The sequence below is a fragment of the Medicago sativa genome, chromosome 3 (genome assembly GCF_051527215.1).
Source record: "Medicago sativa cultivar Bolivia chromosome 3, Bolivia_mono, whole genome shotgun sequence".
Lineage (NCBI taxonomy): Eukaryota > Viridiplantae > Streptophyta > Magnoliopsida > Fabales > Fabaceae > Medicago > Medicago sativa.
This window is the reverse complement of record NC_140751.1, coordinates 61938669-61955881: the sequence shown is the minus strand read 5'-3', so window position 1 is coordinate 61955881 and position 17213 is coordinate 61938669. Positions and strand designations below refer to the sequence as shown.

The window sequence follows — 17213 nt, the reverse complement described above, 5'->3', positions numbered from 1 at the left end:
TTATTTTAGCAGGGACTAAAATTATAAGTAAATTTTTTTTTGTAGGGATTAAAAATGCTATTAAAATTAAGTAAGGACTAAACTTACAAGGTCGCAATTTTGTAGGGACCAAAAACATAATTAACCCTAAATTTTATGACGTGTGGTATAACTTTCTTTTAATAATATAAAAACCCCTCGAATCTGTAAAATTTTGAGATTACCCTCCCGAAATTTGAGAAAAGGCAAACCCTCTTCAAATTGTAAATCGTCAGGCAAGTTAGTCCCTCTATCTATTTCCTCCATTAAAGTTGATGACGTGTCCATTAAATGACCACGTGACACTGACACACGTCGGATGGATAGGGACACATCACAGAGGGTATTTGGTCATAATTCCATAGGGATATTTATCCATTTTTTGAAATTTCATGGGGTATTTTTCCATTTTTTGAATTCACCAATTTTTTTTTTTATGGAATCAGATTTTATAGGTGATACTTTTTCCTTGTTGCAAAATGTGATTTCATAAAAAAAAAAAATGAAAAAGAAATGTTGAATTAAAAAAATGGACAAATGCCTCTTGAAATTTCAAAAAATGGGCAAATACCCGGCCAAATACTCATGTATGACGTGTCATTATCCATCTGACACGTGACAATGACATGTTGTCATTTAAAGGTCACAACATCAACTTTAACAGAGAAATAGGTGGAGGAACTAACTTGTGTCACGATTTACAATTTAAGAGATGTATTTTTCTTCTCTCAAATTTCGAAGGTATTTGCCTATTTACTCTAAAAAATTGTGTTGTGATTTAGTCATAAAATTATTTAGGATTAAATATGTTTTTGGTCCTTATAAATATGTCAACTTTTTGTTTTAGTCCCTCTAAAATTTTCTGCAAAATTAACTAATTAGTTAATTGACTGATTCGGCAAAAAAAAAAATTATTCAAAAATATAAATTTTACATAAGAGTTTACTTCAAATAAGAGATCAAAAATGAAGATGAAAAAAATTTGGAGGACTAAAAGTTTAAGAAATTTTTTTAAAAAACTAAAACGAAAAGTCGACATATTTAGAGGGATGAAAGACAAATTTAACCCAATTATTTAATATGTTTGTCTTGTCCTTTTTTACATGAAACACAAAACAACCGCAGTTGTTGTCGCGGACTTTATCTAAAGATGTCCTTCTTTAACTTCCTTAACTTCCCAACCAAAGAACTCCCAAGTTCAAAGAAGCCATGGATTGCTTATACAAGAATCCCAATGAACCCATTGAATCTCGTATCAAGGACCTTCTTTCACGCATGACTCTCAACGAGAAGATTGGTCAAATGATCCAAATTGAACGCACTGTTGCTACCCCTTCTGTCATCAAAGACCTCTCCATTGGTAGTAACCCCATTTCAGAGTTTTACTTAGAACTCAAAACTTTGATCATTTCTCTCTGTAATTTGTGTTTGACAATTGACATGCCATCATTTTAGTCAATCTTTTTCGAAGATGAAATTAATTTAAATGATCTTAATTGAGTCTGTCGTAAAAATATGAACTTTAATTTTAATGTTTGAGTGTGTAAGTATTGTTCGGTTTGTTTGGATTGATTTATTTATTTGAACTTATCTACTGACATATGCACTTGTGAGACTGTTTAGAAGCGCTTATGGAACACGTTAGGGCATTTTCATGAATTTGATTGATTGATTGATTTGAACGTATTTACTGACATAAGCATTTATGATAAGTGCTTAATTAAGTTGACTTTATTGTATCTTTTGGTATAGGAATAAGTTATACATAAGCATTGTATGAAAACAGTTTGACTTTATTGTATCTTTTGGTATAGGAATAAGTTATACATAAGCATTGTATGATAAGTGCTTAATTAAGTTGTTCATTCAAACTTCTTTTTAGTGTATGTTGGGTTTCAATTTTCTAATGGTCCCTACCTTGGCTGTATAATTGATTTTATCGTGTTTGGATTATTTAAAGGAGAATTGATTCTACTTGAAACTATAATTTGTAGTTTTTGGCTTCCACAATTCATTTTAACCTTCGATTTATTGTTAAATCCATTTTTACATAAATACGTTACACATTCAAACATAAATCACTTTACATTCAACTCACTTTTATCCAGAATCAGTTTTACAAAATCAATTAATTCAAGATCAGATTATGTCACTAATGAACCAAACACACACCTAGTAACCTTCACAAGTATCACTTTATCCTGTACTAGTGGAGTAAATTCATATAATTTAAGGATCTACTTATAATTTTCATATACTTTAGGGACTAAGTAGAAGGAAAAATGTATTTTGAGCGACTAAATTGAGAGTTTATTTTTTATTTTTTTGTGTTGCTTTAGGTTGGACTTTGTTTGAATTTTGATTATATCTGCATTTTATAGGAAGCATACTAAGTTCTGGAGGCAGTGCCCCATTTGAGAATGCACTGTCATCAGATTGGGCTGATATGGTAGATGGCTATCAAAAATCAGCTCTAGAGTCTAGACTTGGGATACCTCTCATATATGGAATTGATGCAGTTCATGGTAATAACAGTGTCTATGGTGCTACTATATTTCCGCACAATGTTGGCCTTGGAGCTACTAGGTTAGTATTCAGCTTTTCCGTTATGCAAATCTAATGAGATGATAATGCTGCTATAATTTGGACCAGTTTTTGACTTTCTTGGATGGAATGTTTCTATAGAGATGCTGATTTGGTTAGAAGAATTGGAGCTGCAACGGCGCTTGAAGTTAAAGCAAGTGGAATTCACTATAACTTTGCTCCTTGTGTCGCGGTAAGGCATTGCAATCAACTAGTCATTGAATGCATGAATGAATTATGTCAGCAAACTACATATGCTATGCTGCTTTTACAATATTGTAGGGATTTAACTCTTGACCTCCTACATAGAACTCTTTCTGCGTCCCTACCCATAATACTGGGATAATCCTTCGGGGACAGGAAAGATCATTTCAGTCTTTAATTTTATATCAGTTCTGAACAATAGTTAAAACAAGGACGTGGTTGAATTTTTTTTATTTCTTTAATTTTTCTCTTAGTAAAATTTCTGTATCTAGACAATAAAGGAAAGTGATTTATTTGGTTAAATATACAGGTATGCAAAGATCCTAGGTGGGGAAGATGCTATGAGTGTTACAGTGAAGACACTGAAATAGTCCGAAAGATGACTTCCATTGTTTCTGGTTTGCAAGGTCAGCCGCCACAAGGACATAAACATGGATACCCTTTTGTGGCTGGAAGGTAGGCAAAAAAACATTCATATAAAATTTACCAAAAGATTTCAGTTTAAAAATATTAAAAAATTAACTATTTCTGTTCCGATAACAATTGATATCTTTTATCAATATTTATACCTTATGTTTAAGTTGTAATTCAGGGAAAATGTTATTGCATGTGCCAAGCATTTTGTTGGTGATGGAGGTACTCATAAGGGTGTGAATGAAGGAGATACTATATTGTCTTATGAAGACTTAGAGAGAATACACATGGCACCTTATTTAGACTGCATTTCCCAGGGAGTTTCAACCATTATGGCGTCCTATACTAGCTGGAATGGGCGCAAACTTCATGCCGACCATTTTCTTTTAACCGAAATCTTGAAAGAAAAACTAGGTTTTAAGGTAAAATGACTGATTAACTATCACTGGCTAACTCTTCAAGTTGCTTTTGCATCAATATGCTTTCAAAGTATGTACCAAATTTTTTGCAATATTAGCTACTATTTTATTTTTTTTTGTGCATATTATTGACAATTGCTGCTGTAGGGTTTTGTGATTTCCGACTGGGAAGGGCTCGACCGACTTTGTAAACCTCACGGGTCAGATTATCGATACTGCATCTCCTCTGCCGTCAATGCTGGAATTGACATGGTACATATCTTCAGTTCCAATTATCTTTCATCATAGTGTATTTTCTTACTATGTTTTCACCTATTCAATAATATTTACGCAGGTGATGGTGGCTGTCAGGTACAAACTATTCATCGAAGAATTGACCTCTTTAATTGAATCAGGTGAAGTGCCAATGAGCAGAATCGATGATGCTGTTGAGCGAATTTTGAGAGTAAAGTTTGCTGCTGGTCTATTTGAATTTCCATTAAGTGACAGATCTTTGCTAGATACAGTTGGTTGCAAGGTAAGTCAAATTATAACGTTTTAATATTCTATGTTCCCTGATTAATTGCTTGCATGTGCCATAATGTGTTAAAAAATTGAAACTTTGTATTACCATATTAATACTTCTTTTGCAGCCACATAGAGATCTTGCACGGGAAGCAGTTCGAAAGTCGTTGGTTTTGTTGAAAAATGGAAAAGATATTAATGAACCTTTTCTTCCATTGAACAAGAATGCTAAGAGAATTCTTGTTACCGGAACTCATGCTGATAATCTTGGATTTCAATGTGGAGGTTGGACTAAAACTTGGTATGGTGCTAGTGGAAGGATCACAGTTGGTAAGCTATGATATTTATGGAGAATATAAAGATTGATTTCAGTGTGTTTGGTTTCATAGTGAAAACTATCAAAATTGATTTGACTTGTCTGATAAGATTTTAATGGAAATACATGTTCATTTATTGTTAGGCAAAATAGATTTTGTTCAGAAACCTTAGTTTGACCGAAACCGAAAGTGATAAAATGTAGCTTTTATGCTTTTGTGTTCGGTTAAAAATTTAGTACTGCATTTTACATAAAAAATTAATATTAATTATTTTGAACTACCTTTTACATACCAAAACACATTTATGGCGAAATGTTAATGCTATATCTTTCCTGCTTCACACTATTCTGTATTTTTTTCTCCGTTGTTAAACATGGTTGTCGTAGAACCACATTAACTTGTATACCATACCATTTTAGGTTCAACAATCTTGGATGCTGTTAAAGCAGCTGTCGGAGCTGAAACCCAGGTTATTTACGAGAAATATCCATCAGAAAACACCATAGAACGTAACGAGTTCTCATTTGCAATTGTAGCCGTTGGTGAAGCTCCTTATGCTGAGTCATTGGGCGACAATTCAGAGCTCACAATCCCTTTCCGTGGAACTGATATTATAAGCTTAGTAGCCGACAAAATTCCAACATTGGTTATTCTGATATCTGGTAGACCGTTAGTTTTAGAGCCACGGCTTTTGGTAAAGATAGATGCTCTTGTTGCCGCTTGGTTGCCAGGTAGTGAAGGAGATGGAATCACAGATGTAATCTTTGGTAGCCATGACTTCAAAGGTCAACTCCCAGTCACTTGGTTTCGAAGCGTTGAACAGCTTGATCAACCAAGTGATAGTGTTGCTGCATGTGAACCTTTGTTTCCTCTTGGTTTTGGGCTGAACTACATGAATAAGTGAATATGTGCTATAGCATATATCAATTTATCATCTCAGTTCAATTGAGCTATGAAGCACAGGCATAGACGTGAATACAACATAGAAACATAGACATGAACAGTATTTTGAGAAAATAAAAGTGATTGAATGTAGTTCCATATGTCAGACAATAGTATGTATCAGTCCACAGACATACCTTCAATCTAAAGAGTAGATACATAGCAATTGAGATGGTCAAACATATATGTAGAACTTATATAAAGTTTAAGGCCTTTTGATATCACAGTAGCAACGACTATATATTGTTATCATATTTGATATAATAATGCTATACTTCGTAATATAGAAATAGAAAACAAATAAATTCCCCTAAAATAATAAGGAAAAAAAAAAATCACCGGTGCAACATGCGAGTGTCAATCTAGTTTGATTTATCTAATCTCTTTTATTGCTTTTTTTTTTCTTGGGGTGGGAAATGAAATTGTAACTATCTTCTAACAAAGGTTGTATGGTTCTAATTTATTTTGATACAAAATTTTCATCTTTTTTTTATTGTTATCAGCATAAAAAAAAAAGATGGTGTCAGTACAAATACGAAATTTCACATACTGTATCTAAAGACGCTCACAATCGTTCATGTGAGCTAACTCAATTGCTAGGGATAATACACTATAATATGTAGGAGTTGGGGTTCGAACTCTTAACACCTCATTTGTTCACATTTAATGATAAATTTCTAGTCATTAAGCTATTTGACTCATAAAAAAAGTTAATATTTGACTTTTCACGTCAATTGCATATAATAAGATGATGTTAGTGTAAATATTGAATTTAAAGAACTACTGTATTGAATGCTTCGGCTGGGTTCTGACTTAAAATCCGGACGAAAGAGAAAATTTAATCTAACAACTAATCACTATATTTACCTTTTTAAAAACAAATATTCTCTCCACAGTGAAAAAAAGACTTGAGCTACTGCAACCTACATCTTAGAATCTATACACATGAAATAGATGGATTTAGTCCTTGAGTATGAGGGCTAGTCCCACACCTACGATAAATATTTATCAATAAATCAAGATTTATTAATTTAATCAGATTTTGTTTCTTAACAAAAGCATTTCAGATATGTTTAAGACGAATTTCTTGTTTGTACTAGTTTGAGTAATGTGGAGTCTAAAGATTCATATTCCCCCTACCCTAAGAGCCAAAAATATATTTTAGTGAATTACACCTGGTTGATGTCCATCATCCAGAATATTGATATAATAAACAAAAAATAATCTTCCAACATAAATGTTTTCTCCTTTTCCTGTTCTGTGGTGTGACATCTATATTAATATTATGCTTTAGATTTGCTATTATAGTTTCAATTATTATATATGTTTCATTAGGCTTACTGATGGAAAAACTAGGGTGGAGGGTAAACTATAAGCTATAACCTTTCTTGAAGTAGAGATTTCTATGTTATTATGCATAACCATATTTGGAAAACATTTGATTCTGATTGCACATTCATGTCTTTCTGATATTCATTTGATTATTGTTTATTCATATACAATCTCAATCTCAGTAGACATGTTTGACTTCGTCAAAAAAGAAATTGTTTATTTATATATATACGCATCACTCATTTTAACTCACTTGAGTTGGTATGGTGGTATTAGTTTGAGACCATTAAATATGTTCATTTTAAGGTGTCAGGTTCGATTCTCCTCGGTGTTAATTTAGTTTGGCTTCTTAAAAAAAACATGTAACTCATTTTATAATTTTTAATGATAGTATTTAATAAGTATTAAATCTCTCTAATCCTTGTAAACAAAATCTCTCTAATCTAACACCTAAAAAAAATACTAACACCTAAAAAAAATAGTGCAAATAAGTTCTATCAATAATTATATATTAATATATTAAAAACATATAACTTATTTTATAATTATTAATGATAGTATTTAAAGTATTCAATCTCTTTAATCTCTAACACCTCAAAAAAAATATTGTAAATGAGTTCTATCAATAACTATATATTAATATATTTCAACAAAATTCATGTATTTTACTTTTTCGAGAAAAAGTAAAAACTTGAGTTTTGTTGAAATATATTAATATATAGTTATTGATTTTACTATAACTTATTAAATGAGGTTCGCAATAAAAGTTGAGAAAGAGTATTTTTATAACCACCATTTTCTTTTTTTATAACCACCATTTTCTATGACCATTTAATTTTTCAATTATATATAACGAGATACCTATTTAACTTGATGTTAAATAAGTGAAACACGCACCGTCCTAGATGCTTTTTTGTTTTTTAGTATTGAAATTGGGTCAATCTATGCCTTCCATTTATTGCATTCATGCCAACAATTTAAATTTTATATTATCAACCTAGTAGATCTCAAAAATCTTATAGAGAATATTTGTCTTTTACTGTTTCCAATTTATTAAATTAAAAATGTAGATCATTAGCTTTATTGTTAGATATTCTGGTTTATTCCCAATCTCATAAAAAAGAAGATGAAATCTTTCAGATACAAATGCATAATAATTACCTAATGATATTGAGATTTGATACAGCAGCTTTTCTCTATTCTTTTTCAATGTAATGTAACATATAAACCCCACTATACTGTACATTATAAGATTCTAGGCCAATCAAAAAACATAGAGAGAATCCTACCCACTTTCATATATATAGTCTCTTAGACAGGATCTGATTAACTTATGTTATTGTTGCATATTAAGACTTCACCTTTGGTTTTGGACTTAATTTAATCGTCAAATCAATTCAATGGACTACTATGAGAATGTTTTTTTTTTTTTTTGAAGGAACTATGAGAATGATTATTGGGTATGCATAAGCATGATCTATATCATGATCCCTCCATCTAGCATTTGAACGTGTAAAGATGGGTGACCCTTGTTAAAATTGTACTGATTAATTATACTATACATTTACACTTTACTATTGGATGAAATTCCTATGGTGAACAGTTTTTTACTATGGTGAACAATTAGTATCCACTACGAAAGAAAATTATATTTGCTCATTAGTTTATGTGCTAACAAACCTTGTAGCATTGTTTTTTGAGGAAACCTTGGAGCATTATTGTCTAGCATTTGAATTTCACTATGAAGATATATTTGGATAAATAAATTGACTATGTATTTATTCAATACTCTTGTAACAAAATACGGTGTATTTTATAAACACACTTCTAAGAACTTTTATCATAAAATCATAAATGCTTAAATTTAATGAACATTTGTGCTTGAATGTATGTTGTAAAAATATTTGTGTTCTGATTCACTATATATTTTTTTACTAAATATATATAAAATAAAATAAATAAATAAAAAAACAATGTGCCAATGTGGGGATGGATGAGATTCCACATAAGTAGTTTGAACTTTGAGTTAAGGGTATCCACACACTTCTAAATAAGTGATTCAAATATTGAAAACTAACGTAAACTTTTAAATATTTAAACTGTGCATCACCACGTTGTGGGAATCTAACTAGTCCCTTCCTAGATCATTAACAACGCCTTATAAGTTATTTATTATATGTCCTTTATTACATGCTTATGCATCACATTATACCAAAAATGAATATCAATACAGCAATTTGGTTATAAACATGAGCAAGTGTTGATGGAAATAAGAATAAAATGGTCAAGCTGCTTTTGAATTCCACTTGCAAAAAAGGAGGCTTTCCTTTTGTAAAAGGTGGGGTGGTTAGTCTTGTCATAATAAACTGTTACAAAACCCATTTGCAGGACCATTTTGGTTATACCACCATTTTGGTAGTTATTTTCTTGGAATTATGCTCACATTTTAGTCTAGTTGCAAAGAAAAACAAACATAAGGGCCGTTTTTAAATATGCATCAATAATTTTCAGAATTTGTATGCATAATTGATCCAATAATGTTGGCAAAAGGTGAAGTGCTACTTTTATCAAGGACCGTATATTTCTTTCTTCTGAGCAAAGAATTCTTTTTAGAGGAAATATTTGTCCTCCTCTATTTTTTTTAAATGTTAATTTGTCCCCTCAGGACACAAATTAAGAAACCAAAGATAGAAATGTTTTATTGGAAATTGTGCATTTAATATTTTAAATATTTAAAATCTTATCATTTTAAGACATAATTTATGATTTAATTCCATTTTTAGATTCTTAACTTGTGCCCACAAGTTAACACTATCCCTATTTTTTTGTTCTTGGTTCATAAACTTTTGCATTGATAAGGGTGAATAGTTCGATAAAATTCGAATTTAACTCATTTTGAATTAATAATTAATCGAAATATTGCATAGGGTTGAAATCTTCCAACTTTTTAAAAAGAAAATAGAAAGCTTAATATTTTTTATAAACCAAAGGTATTATTTGTGCACAATTTGATGTCTTTTTAAGGTATTGACATCACTCAAAAACTGTTTTCCATACAAAGCTTAATCAAGTGTGTGTTTGGTTTCCCGTTTGCAACCCACAAAAACATGTATGCATGCTTTCCGATATATTTTTGTCGTGATTTCGATAAACTTCAAATACTAATTTCTACGCTAACGTGGTTTTTTGCCGTGATTTCCATCAAACTATGTTTTACAAACGCAGTACCAAACATGCACTAAGTGATCCAATTACCTACCACTAGAAAGCTTAAATAAGATGGAAGATAAATTTACAAAATAATTTAAAATCTTAGTAAATAATAAAAAGTTTGATACATACATCAACATCTCTAGAAATAAAAGTTCAAAATATTCTTTCCTAAAAAAAAAAGTTCAATATGGAATAGCCATAGCCAATAGAATTATACCCTCCAAAAAAGTGCAAGAATCAGTGAACTATGTGAACTAGTTAAGCATATGTTCAATTGTTTCCGCGTTGAATAATAATCAAAATACGAACCCATCTATATGGGGTAATGTGGACACATATTCAAACATACTTTAAACTAAATTGAAACACTGTAGTAGAAGGTAATTAATCAGATTCCATAGATTCTTTTTGTATTTTAAATTTAAATTTTCTCATTCTTGAATCTTTGAGCATCATAATGTCACTTTTTTATATTATGAACATTGTATATAAAAAAAAATGAAGAAAAGATAGTAGAAATGTAAATGAAACCTATGAAAAATAATAGAACTTCTAACACTACTTCTAGACGGTAACAGAGTTGAACTTAACGGAATAAGCTAGACTCTCACAACATGATAAATAATGTTTGAATCTCAATTATAAGATGCGTTCACACTCAAGAATCAGTCATACTCTATTTTCTTCTAATCATATTTTCATTTATATATACAACAATGATATATATTTCAAAATTTATATTTTTCATTGTATATTAAGTTATAAAAAATTATTTAAAGTGATATATATTCATAATGATATATATTTCATAACTATTAAAAAAATTATTAAAAATATATATATTTTCCATTGTATATTAAGTTATATAAAGAAGAGAGAAACTCTTTAATTCATTATCAATGAGTATTTACATGAGATACAAAGAAGTTACAAGAAATTACTTTCAACAATAAATTTTAATTTCTACCCATGCGTTGTTCCTTCTTTCGACCTACAAGAAAACAAGAAAGAAAACTTGAATCATTCCTCTAATAAAATCTCTCCATCCAAGGTGTTTAAATGTGTTTTTCAACCCTAATTTCTTACACAAAAGCGTTCACCCCTTAACCCTTAAGTTTTCCAAAAAAAAAAAATCATCTTTTGGTGATGTTAAACAATGAAGTGAAAAGCTTAGATAATTTATAAATAGATTAAACTACCCTAATTTTAAGTCAATATTTCACCACATGTATAGTAGATTCTATTAAATAACTTAGAGTATAGTAGAAAAAATAATACTGATAGTTCATTGGATTTTGCAAAATACGACCTACAAAATAAAACAATTTCTAATTATAGTGTTTTGAAACAAAATTACACACGGGACCACCTTACTTTTTTTTTGAAATAACACGGGACCACCTTACTAATGAGTCCAACAATCACATTTCAAAAACGAAATTTATGTTGCCAACAAACAAAAAAGACAAAATTAATTAGTTGTCACTTTATTTAAATATCTGCCTTTTCAACTTTTAACTTATTTTATGAAGTGAAATTACAGTGCTGGTTTGTCAAATGTGAGCTAGAAATTCTACATTGAATATAACAAAAAAAAAAAAAAAAAGTACTACTACATTGAATGAAAAAAATGTTGAGTAACATATAGATAAAATGATTTATATATCTAACCAAGGTTTCTATAAAATTTTGATGTCATATTCTTGTTATATGGTTGTTATTAGTTCTGTATTTTGCACAAATTGAAGCATATATGCGCAGTTAGCCACTTGAAAACAATTAAGACTAGTCCCAAAAAAACAATGGAAATGTGCACAAGGAATTTGTCTTGGCATATGCTATTCTTAAAGTGATGTATGTGAAAAGTGGTATATGGATATGGTCAAAATATCCTTATTACAAAGAAGAAAGATAAAGCTTATGAGTGAGGATTTGCATCTATGATCAAATGCATTATGCACATCATATTTCAATTATCACTGCTTTGCATGTTCTAGGTTGTGAACTAATGATGATGCAATTAATTTATTTAGAGATTCCCCTTCCAAGGTAAAAGTTGAATAACTTCTAAGCTTGTTTTATTATGCAATTGTGTGTGTATGAGATCATGGAAGGGACCTCTTATATCTTTCTCTATCTCTTAGACTCTAACTATAAGAACCTTTTTCAAATTTTACAGATATTAAGAAAATTATGTGTTATATTTACTATATTTATTTTGTGTATGAATATTTTTAAAAACCCCATTTGTTTTTGGATACTAACTAGCACAATTTCTAGTAGGTCAAACACTTGGGTTTATAATTGAGTCAATTCAAATTGTGTCATAGCTTTTGTTGAGTACAGGAGCATGATTGGGTTGGTACGTATTTTTAAATTTATTTTGTTGTTTGTTGAGATTTATATATTCTTTATTTTTGGCATGTTTTTTGTTTTGAATAGTATCAAATTTTGATTGGCTATTTAGAACCAAAAAAAATATAATAGTTATGAGTATATTTGAGAAAAAAAATAAATGTGTTTAATAATTAAAAGATAGAAACTTACAATGTTTTTATCTCTTATACTATACAAGTTTGCATATGATAGAAAAATCCTAATTAAAATTATATTATATTTTGAAACAATTTTTTAAAAAAGAAACTTATATTTATAAAGACAATGTATTATAATTGTTCTAATGTCATAAGATTAATATGTAGGATGTTGAGTGAAGTTGATTGGGGACCTAAAGCAAGGGCTTGTTTGGTTGCTTGGGCTGACTTGGAGACAGTGAGTACATATTCTAGAATCCTATGCACTTTACAAGTTTGATCGTGCGGAATAATTGGTAAATGACCAGCAAAATTTGTATTATATATTAATCTAGAGAGAATTATGTGGTCAATGAATTATTTTATTCAAAAGAGAATCTCATCATTACAAATGAGTAAATCTTGACAGTTGAAGTAAATAATACATTCATAATCACAAACCTACAAAGTCATGTAATTTTTTTTTTTTTTTGAAAGAAAAAGTCATGTAATTTTTTAAAAAGTTATGTAATTTTTTAAATAAGTTATGGTAATATACAAGTGATCAAGAGTCATTCATATAGCTAGGATTTAATCATCAAAATTTGCTCAATTAATCTTTCTAATACGTAAATAGTATTCTCACTCTTACAACTACAAATATCTATTATCATATCTTATTAGCTATTAAGAAATGCTTTAGACTCTTTGATGAAATAAAATGCTGAAGTTGTGAATTGAGTTCCTACAATTAATTTTATGGTGCAACCAATAGATCGTTGGATTAAGAGAAATAAAACATATTTATCTTAACCTAACGGTTCATAATTAGACCAAGATAGCTATAAAGTCAATTGTAAAGAATCCAAATTCCTTTTGTCCTTACTACAGTTGATTTCATGGTACAACCAGTTGTAAATCATTAAATTAAGAGAATGAAAATATATATTTTAATCTAACGGTCTATAATTAGACCAAGATAATTACAAAGTCAACCGTAGAGAATCCAAATTCTTTTTGTCCTCTCTACAATTGATTTTAGGGTAATTTTAACGGGGCACTGGTTAAGGAGACAAATATAGTAAATATTACATTGGAACTTGTGATGTCAACTCTTCAAAAACATAAAAAGTGTTACTTTCATTTTAAAACTTCCTTTTTTTAGTTTCCTTAACCAGTGCCCCGGGGGCACTGGTTAACATGACCCTTGATTTTATGATGCAACCAGCTGTAGATCATTGGATTAAGAGAAAGAAAATATATGTACCTTAATCTAATTGTCCATAATTAAACCAAGATAACTATAAAGTCAACCGTATAGAATCCAAATTCCTTTGTCCTTTCTACAATTGATTTTATGGTGCAATCAGTTGTAGATTTTGTCCTTTCTACAATTGATTCTATGGTGCAACCAGCTGTAGATCATTAGATTAAGAGAAAAAAATATGTATCTTAATCTAACGGTTTATAATTAAACCAAGATAACTATAAAGTCAAGCGTAGAGAATCCAAATCCCTTTCGTCCTCTCCAAAAATTGGATCAATAATTTGAGCCAAAATAAGAAAAATAGTGAGACATTTTAAATTATGTATTTTATGTTTAAGATATAGGTAGGATCCGTACTAATAGAATCTCAAAGACTATGATGCTTTTTTTGGACTTACTAAAGTGTAAACTGTTCAATAAACAGTCTTGCCATCATATGCATGACCAAAGTCTTTGTTAAGAATATATTACCTATCTAATCCCACATGAATCACACTTTGTACCATATGCTTATATTTATTATAATATTTTAACTAGTTAAATAACCCAAATGAATCTTACTTTGTACCATATATTTGCGCATCTTAATCTTATCTTCAAAGAACCATTGCCAATGTGCTGCTGCTAGATTATGAATCTCTCAATTCTAAGTCTCTAACTAACACTATTATTTTTATTTTCCTTTATAAATAGAATAAATACAATTCTAGTAACAGTAACAATATCCTTGACACACATAAACACATGCATTTGCTGCTACAAGTACCTCTTTTTTCCATAAAGTTAACAGTTAACATCTTATTCTATAACTTAGCTTCAAATTCAATATTCTTAACTACCTTCAATATCAGAAGTTACAGAACATATTTTCCTTGCAGCTTTCACCTTTCATAGGTTTAAGGTTGTTAAAGTAAAAACAAAAAAACCTTCCAATGCTATCATCAAGTTCATATACCAAGAAGGCAATAACTAACTAACTATAATATTCTAATGCAATATATTTACATAGAACTTGGTAAAAAGCACAAACACTGTACTACTACTACAAGTAAAAACCAAACAAAAGATACTTGTTCTAGCCATAATAATAAATAACTCAATACAACCAATCATCAACAACATCATGCATGTGAATAGTGTTGTTGAGAAGATTGCATTTGGAAAACCATGTTTTGTGTCTGAGGTCCAAAATAAGAAGACTCATGAAGAGGATTTCTATGCATATTTTGACCTTGCATTTTAAATCCATAAGAGCTATTATTAACTCCATAAGGAGACATGAAAACTTGTTCATGTGATGGATTGAATGCTGTCATAGTAGCTGGCTGAAAATGCATCTCAGAAGTGGTGTTAGCAGTGGAATACTTGTTCATAATCATGTTTGGTGAAGTTGATCTCTTGGTTTCTTCTGAAGTTGGAGAAGTTCTAGAAACTTCTGTGAGATTAACTGTTGTTATGTCATGAATGCTTGCTCTTCTTTTGTCTTTGCCTCCTGAAAGTTGTCTGATGAAATATTTCTGAGCATGGCTAGCTACTTGTGTTGGTGTCCTAGTGATCACAAAGTTCCTTGATATGTTTCTCCAATCACCTTTTCCATACTTTTTCAGACCCAATAGAAATAACCTGTCAAATTATTTTCATAATCATCATCAAAAAGTTTAATTAACCCTTCAACAACTTAAATAAATATCATTCCCTCAAAAATACTTAAATAAATATCATATATGTACTTTTTGTGAAATAATTTTGACTTAACTAATAACTACCAATAGGAAATACCTAACTCTTAATAACTACAGATAAACATGATTTCACTTCACCAACTCCTAGGTTCATACATAAACTTTAAATTACATCCGGTCAGGTGAATGTTTGGATTGACGGTTAATTTGGCAAAATGACGCTTTGTTAACCGTCATCGTGATTTTGACAAAAGCTACATTTTAAAGGATTTGTCACTGTAATTTCGTCAAACTCACTGCGATTCCAAACATGCACTAATATTAGTTTTAAAAACTGATTTACATTTCAAATAACCAAACAGTAAAATCTTCACATATTGTCACAAAAATTGAACTAAAGCATTAAGCAGTAAGCAATAAATTGAAAATAAGTGATTATCTTACTTGTGTTCTTCTTCGGTCCATGGCACACCTTTCTTCCTTTCCTGATCAGGAGATCTACCAGAAGAGCCTCTCTTTCCACTGAATCCTCTAAATCCATCATAATCAGAAGAATTCACCCAATCTAAGGTAAAAGGTGAAGCAGCAGTAGTACTATAACCAGGAATTGGAACCAAACCAGCTTCTATATTACAAACATCAACTTCCAATTCCTTATACTGATTCATCACATCAACAACACTCTTTCCAGGGATCATTGCAGCTACCTTATGCCACCGATCCGGCGTATCCTTATCATAAACTGCAAGAGCATTTTCAAACAATTTGTTCTCTGCAGGAGTCCATTTTGTGCTCCTGTTAATGCTATTGCTACAATCTTCCAAAAACCAATTGTTGGTATTGTTGGAATTTTGAACAAATGGTGCATGAGGGTGAGAATTTGGTGAAAGAATTTCCATTTCCCACTTCATCACAAAAAACCAAGTTGAAAAATTTAACTAAAAGAAAACTTTTTTATGTGAAACTCAAAGATTTCACTTGAAAAATCAAAACTTTATATGATATTTCAAAACAGAGGAAAGAGATAAATGAAGAGAACCAAAGGTGGAGAATTTACCACAACAATATGAAAGATAAATTAAAATCAATAAGCATTTTTTCAAAAGGAATCAGAATTTCTTCTTTTTTTTTTTTTATTTTTGTGTATGAAAAGAAACACACTCACTCTTCATGAGAATCTAGAATAGACTCAACTTTATCAAAAATAATTCAAAGAAAATGCACCAAATTGATATTGATATTCAAGACTATTACCTTATTGGTCCAATAAGATAACCCTAGAAATCAACTTGTGCAAGATCTATAAACTCAATGAAATTATTTTGCTTCTTATATACTAAAAAAAAAAAGCACTTCTCAGAATTAATTATTCTTCTTCTTCTTGAAGATAAAAATGAAAACTTTTTTCTGTAGGTTCAACTTATGCATAGCCGAATTAGGAAAATCAATTAGAAATAAAGGGAAAAAACAAAAGGGTATAAGGTTAAGACATTGAATGTGAAAACCCAATTTGGAAATAGCAGAAAGACACTGAATTTATGAAGGGTTGAAGAAAGTATAAGCAGAAAAAATAAAAGCTTTGTTTAAGGAGAGAGAAAATAAAAAAATAAAAAATAAAAAAACAAAAACAGAAAAAGAACTTTTCTTTTCTTTTTTTTGTTAAATTTTTATTGTTATTCCCTTTTTCCTTGATGTTGGCCAACAAAGAAAAGGGAAAGAAAAATTGGGACAAAAACAAGACACAAAAAAGGAAAATGAGTGCTTTAATTGGAAAAGATTGGAAAAAAAAATGGAAGTTGAAAAAG

The 17213-nt window shown here is 30.0% G+C and overlaps 2 protein-coding genes across 2 annotated transcripts; one reads left to right on the top strand and one right to left on the bottom strand.

The window, feature by feature from the left end:
• Window positions 1-1189: 1189 nt before the first annotated feature.
• Window positions 1190-5622, top strand: LOC146938931 (uncharacterized). Its single transcript, XM_085752778.1, has 9 exons — window positions 1190-1378; window positions 2400-2604; window positions 2704-2794; window positions 3116-3261; window positions 3398-3641; window positions 3786-3890; window positions 3973-4155; window positions 4271-4472; window positions 4879-5622. Exons 1-9 carry the CDS (start codon window positions 1228-1230, stop codon window positions 5361-5363), a joined length of 1812 nt encoding a protein of 603 aa, XP_085608904.1. The 5' UTR covers window positions 1190-1227; the 3' UTR covers window positions 5364-5622.
• Window positions 5623-14475: 8853 nt separating this feature from the next.
• Window positions 14476-16937, bottom strand: LOC146938930 (transcription factor DIVARICATA-like). Its single transcript, XM_085752775.1, has 2 exons — window positions 15853-16937; window positions 14476-15349 (listed from the first exon to the last, which is right to left on the bottom strand). Exons 1-2 carry the CDS (start codon window positions 16317-16319, stop codon window positions 14848-14850), a joined length of 969 nt encoding a protein of 322 aa, XP_085608901.1. The 5' UTR covers window positions 16320-16937; the 3' UTR covers window positions 14476-14847.
• Between the last annotated feature and the right edge of the window lie 276 nt (window positions 16938-17213).

Bases quoted from the DNA above. Each gene is read 5' to 3' on its own strand.
- LOC146938931 (XM_085752778.1), top strand. From the start codon at position 1,228: ATGGATTGCTTATACAAGAATCCCAATGAACCCATTGAATCTCGTATC. The intron at 2,795-3,115 runs GTAAGGCATTGC...TTAAATATACAG, and splicing joins ACTTTGCTCCTTGTGTCGCG to GTATGCAAAGATCCTAGGTG. The intron at 4,156-4,270 runs GTAAGTCAAATT...CTTCTTTTGCAG, and splicing joins TAGATACAGTTGGTTGCAAG to CCACATAGAGATCTTGCACG.
- LOC146938930 (XM_085752775.1), bottom strand. From the start codon at position 16,319: ATGAAGTGGGAAATGGAAATTCTTTCACCAAATTCTCACCCTCATGCA. The intron at 15,350-15,852 runs GTAAGATAATCA...ATAATTTGACAG, and splicing joins TGGACCGAAGAAGAACACAA to GTTATTTCTATTGGGTCTGA.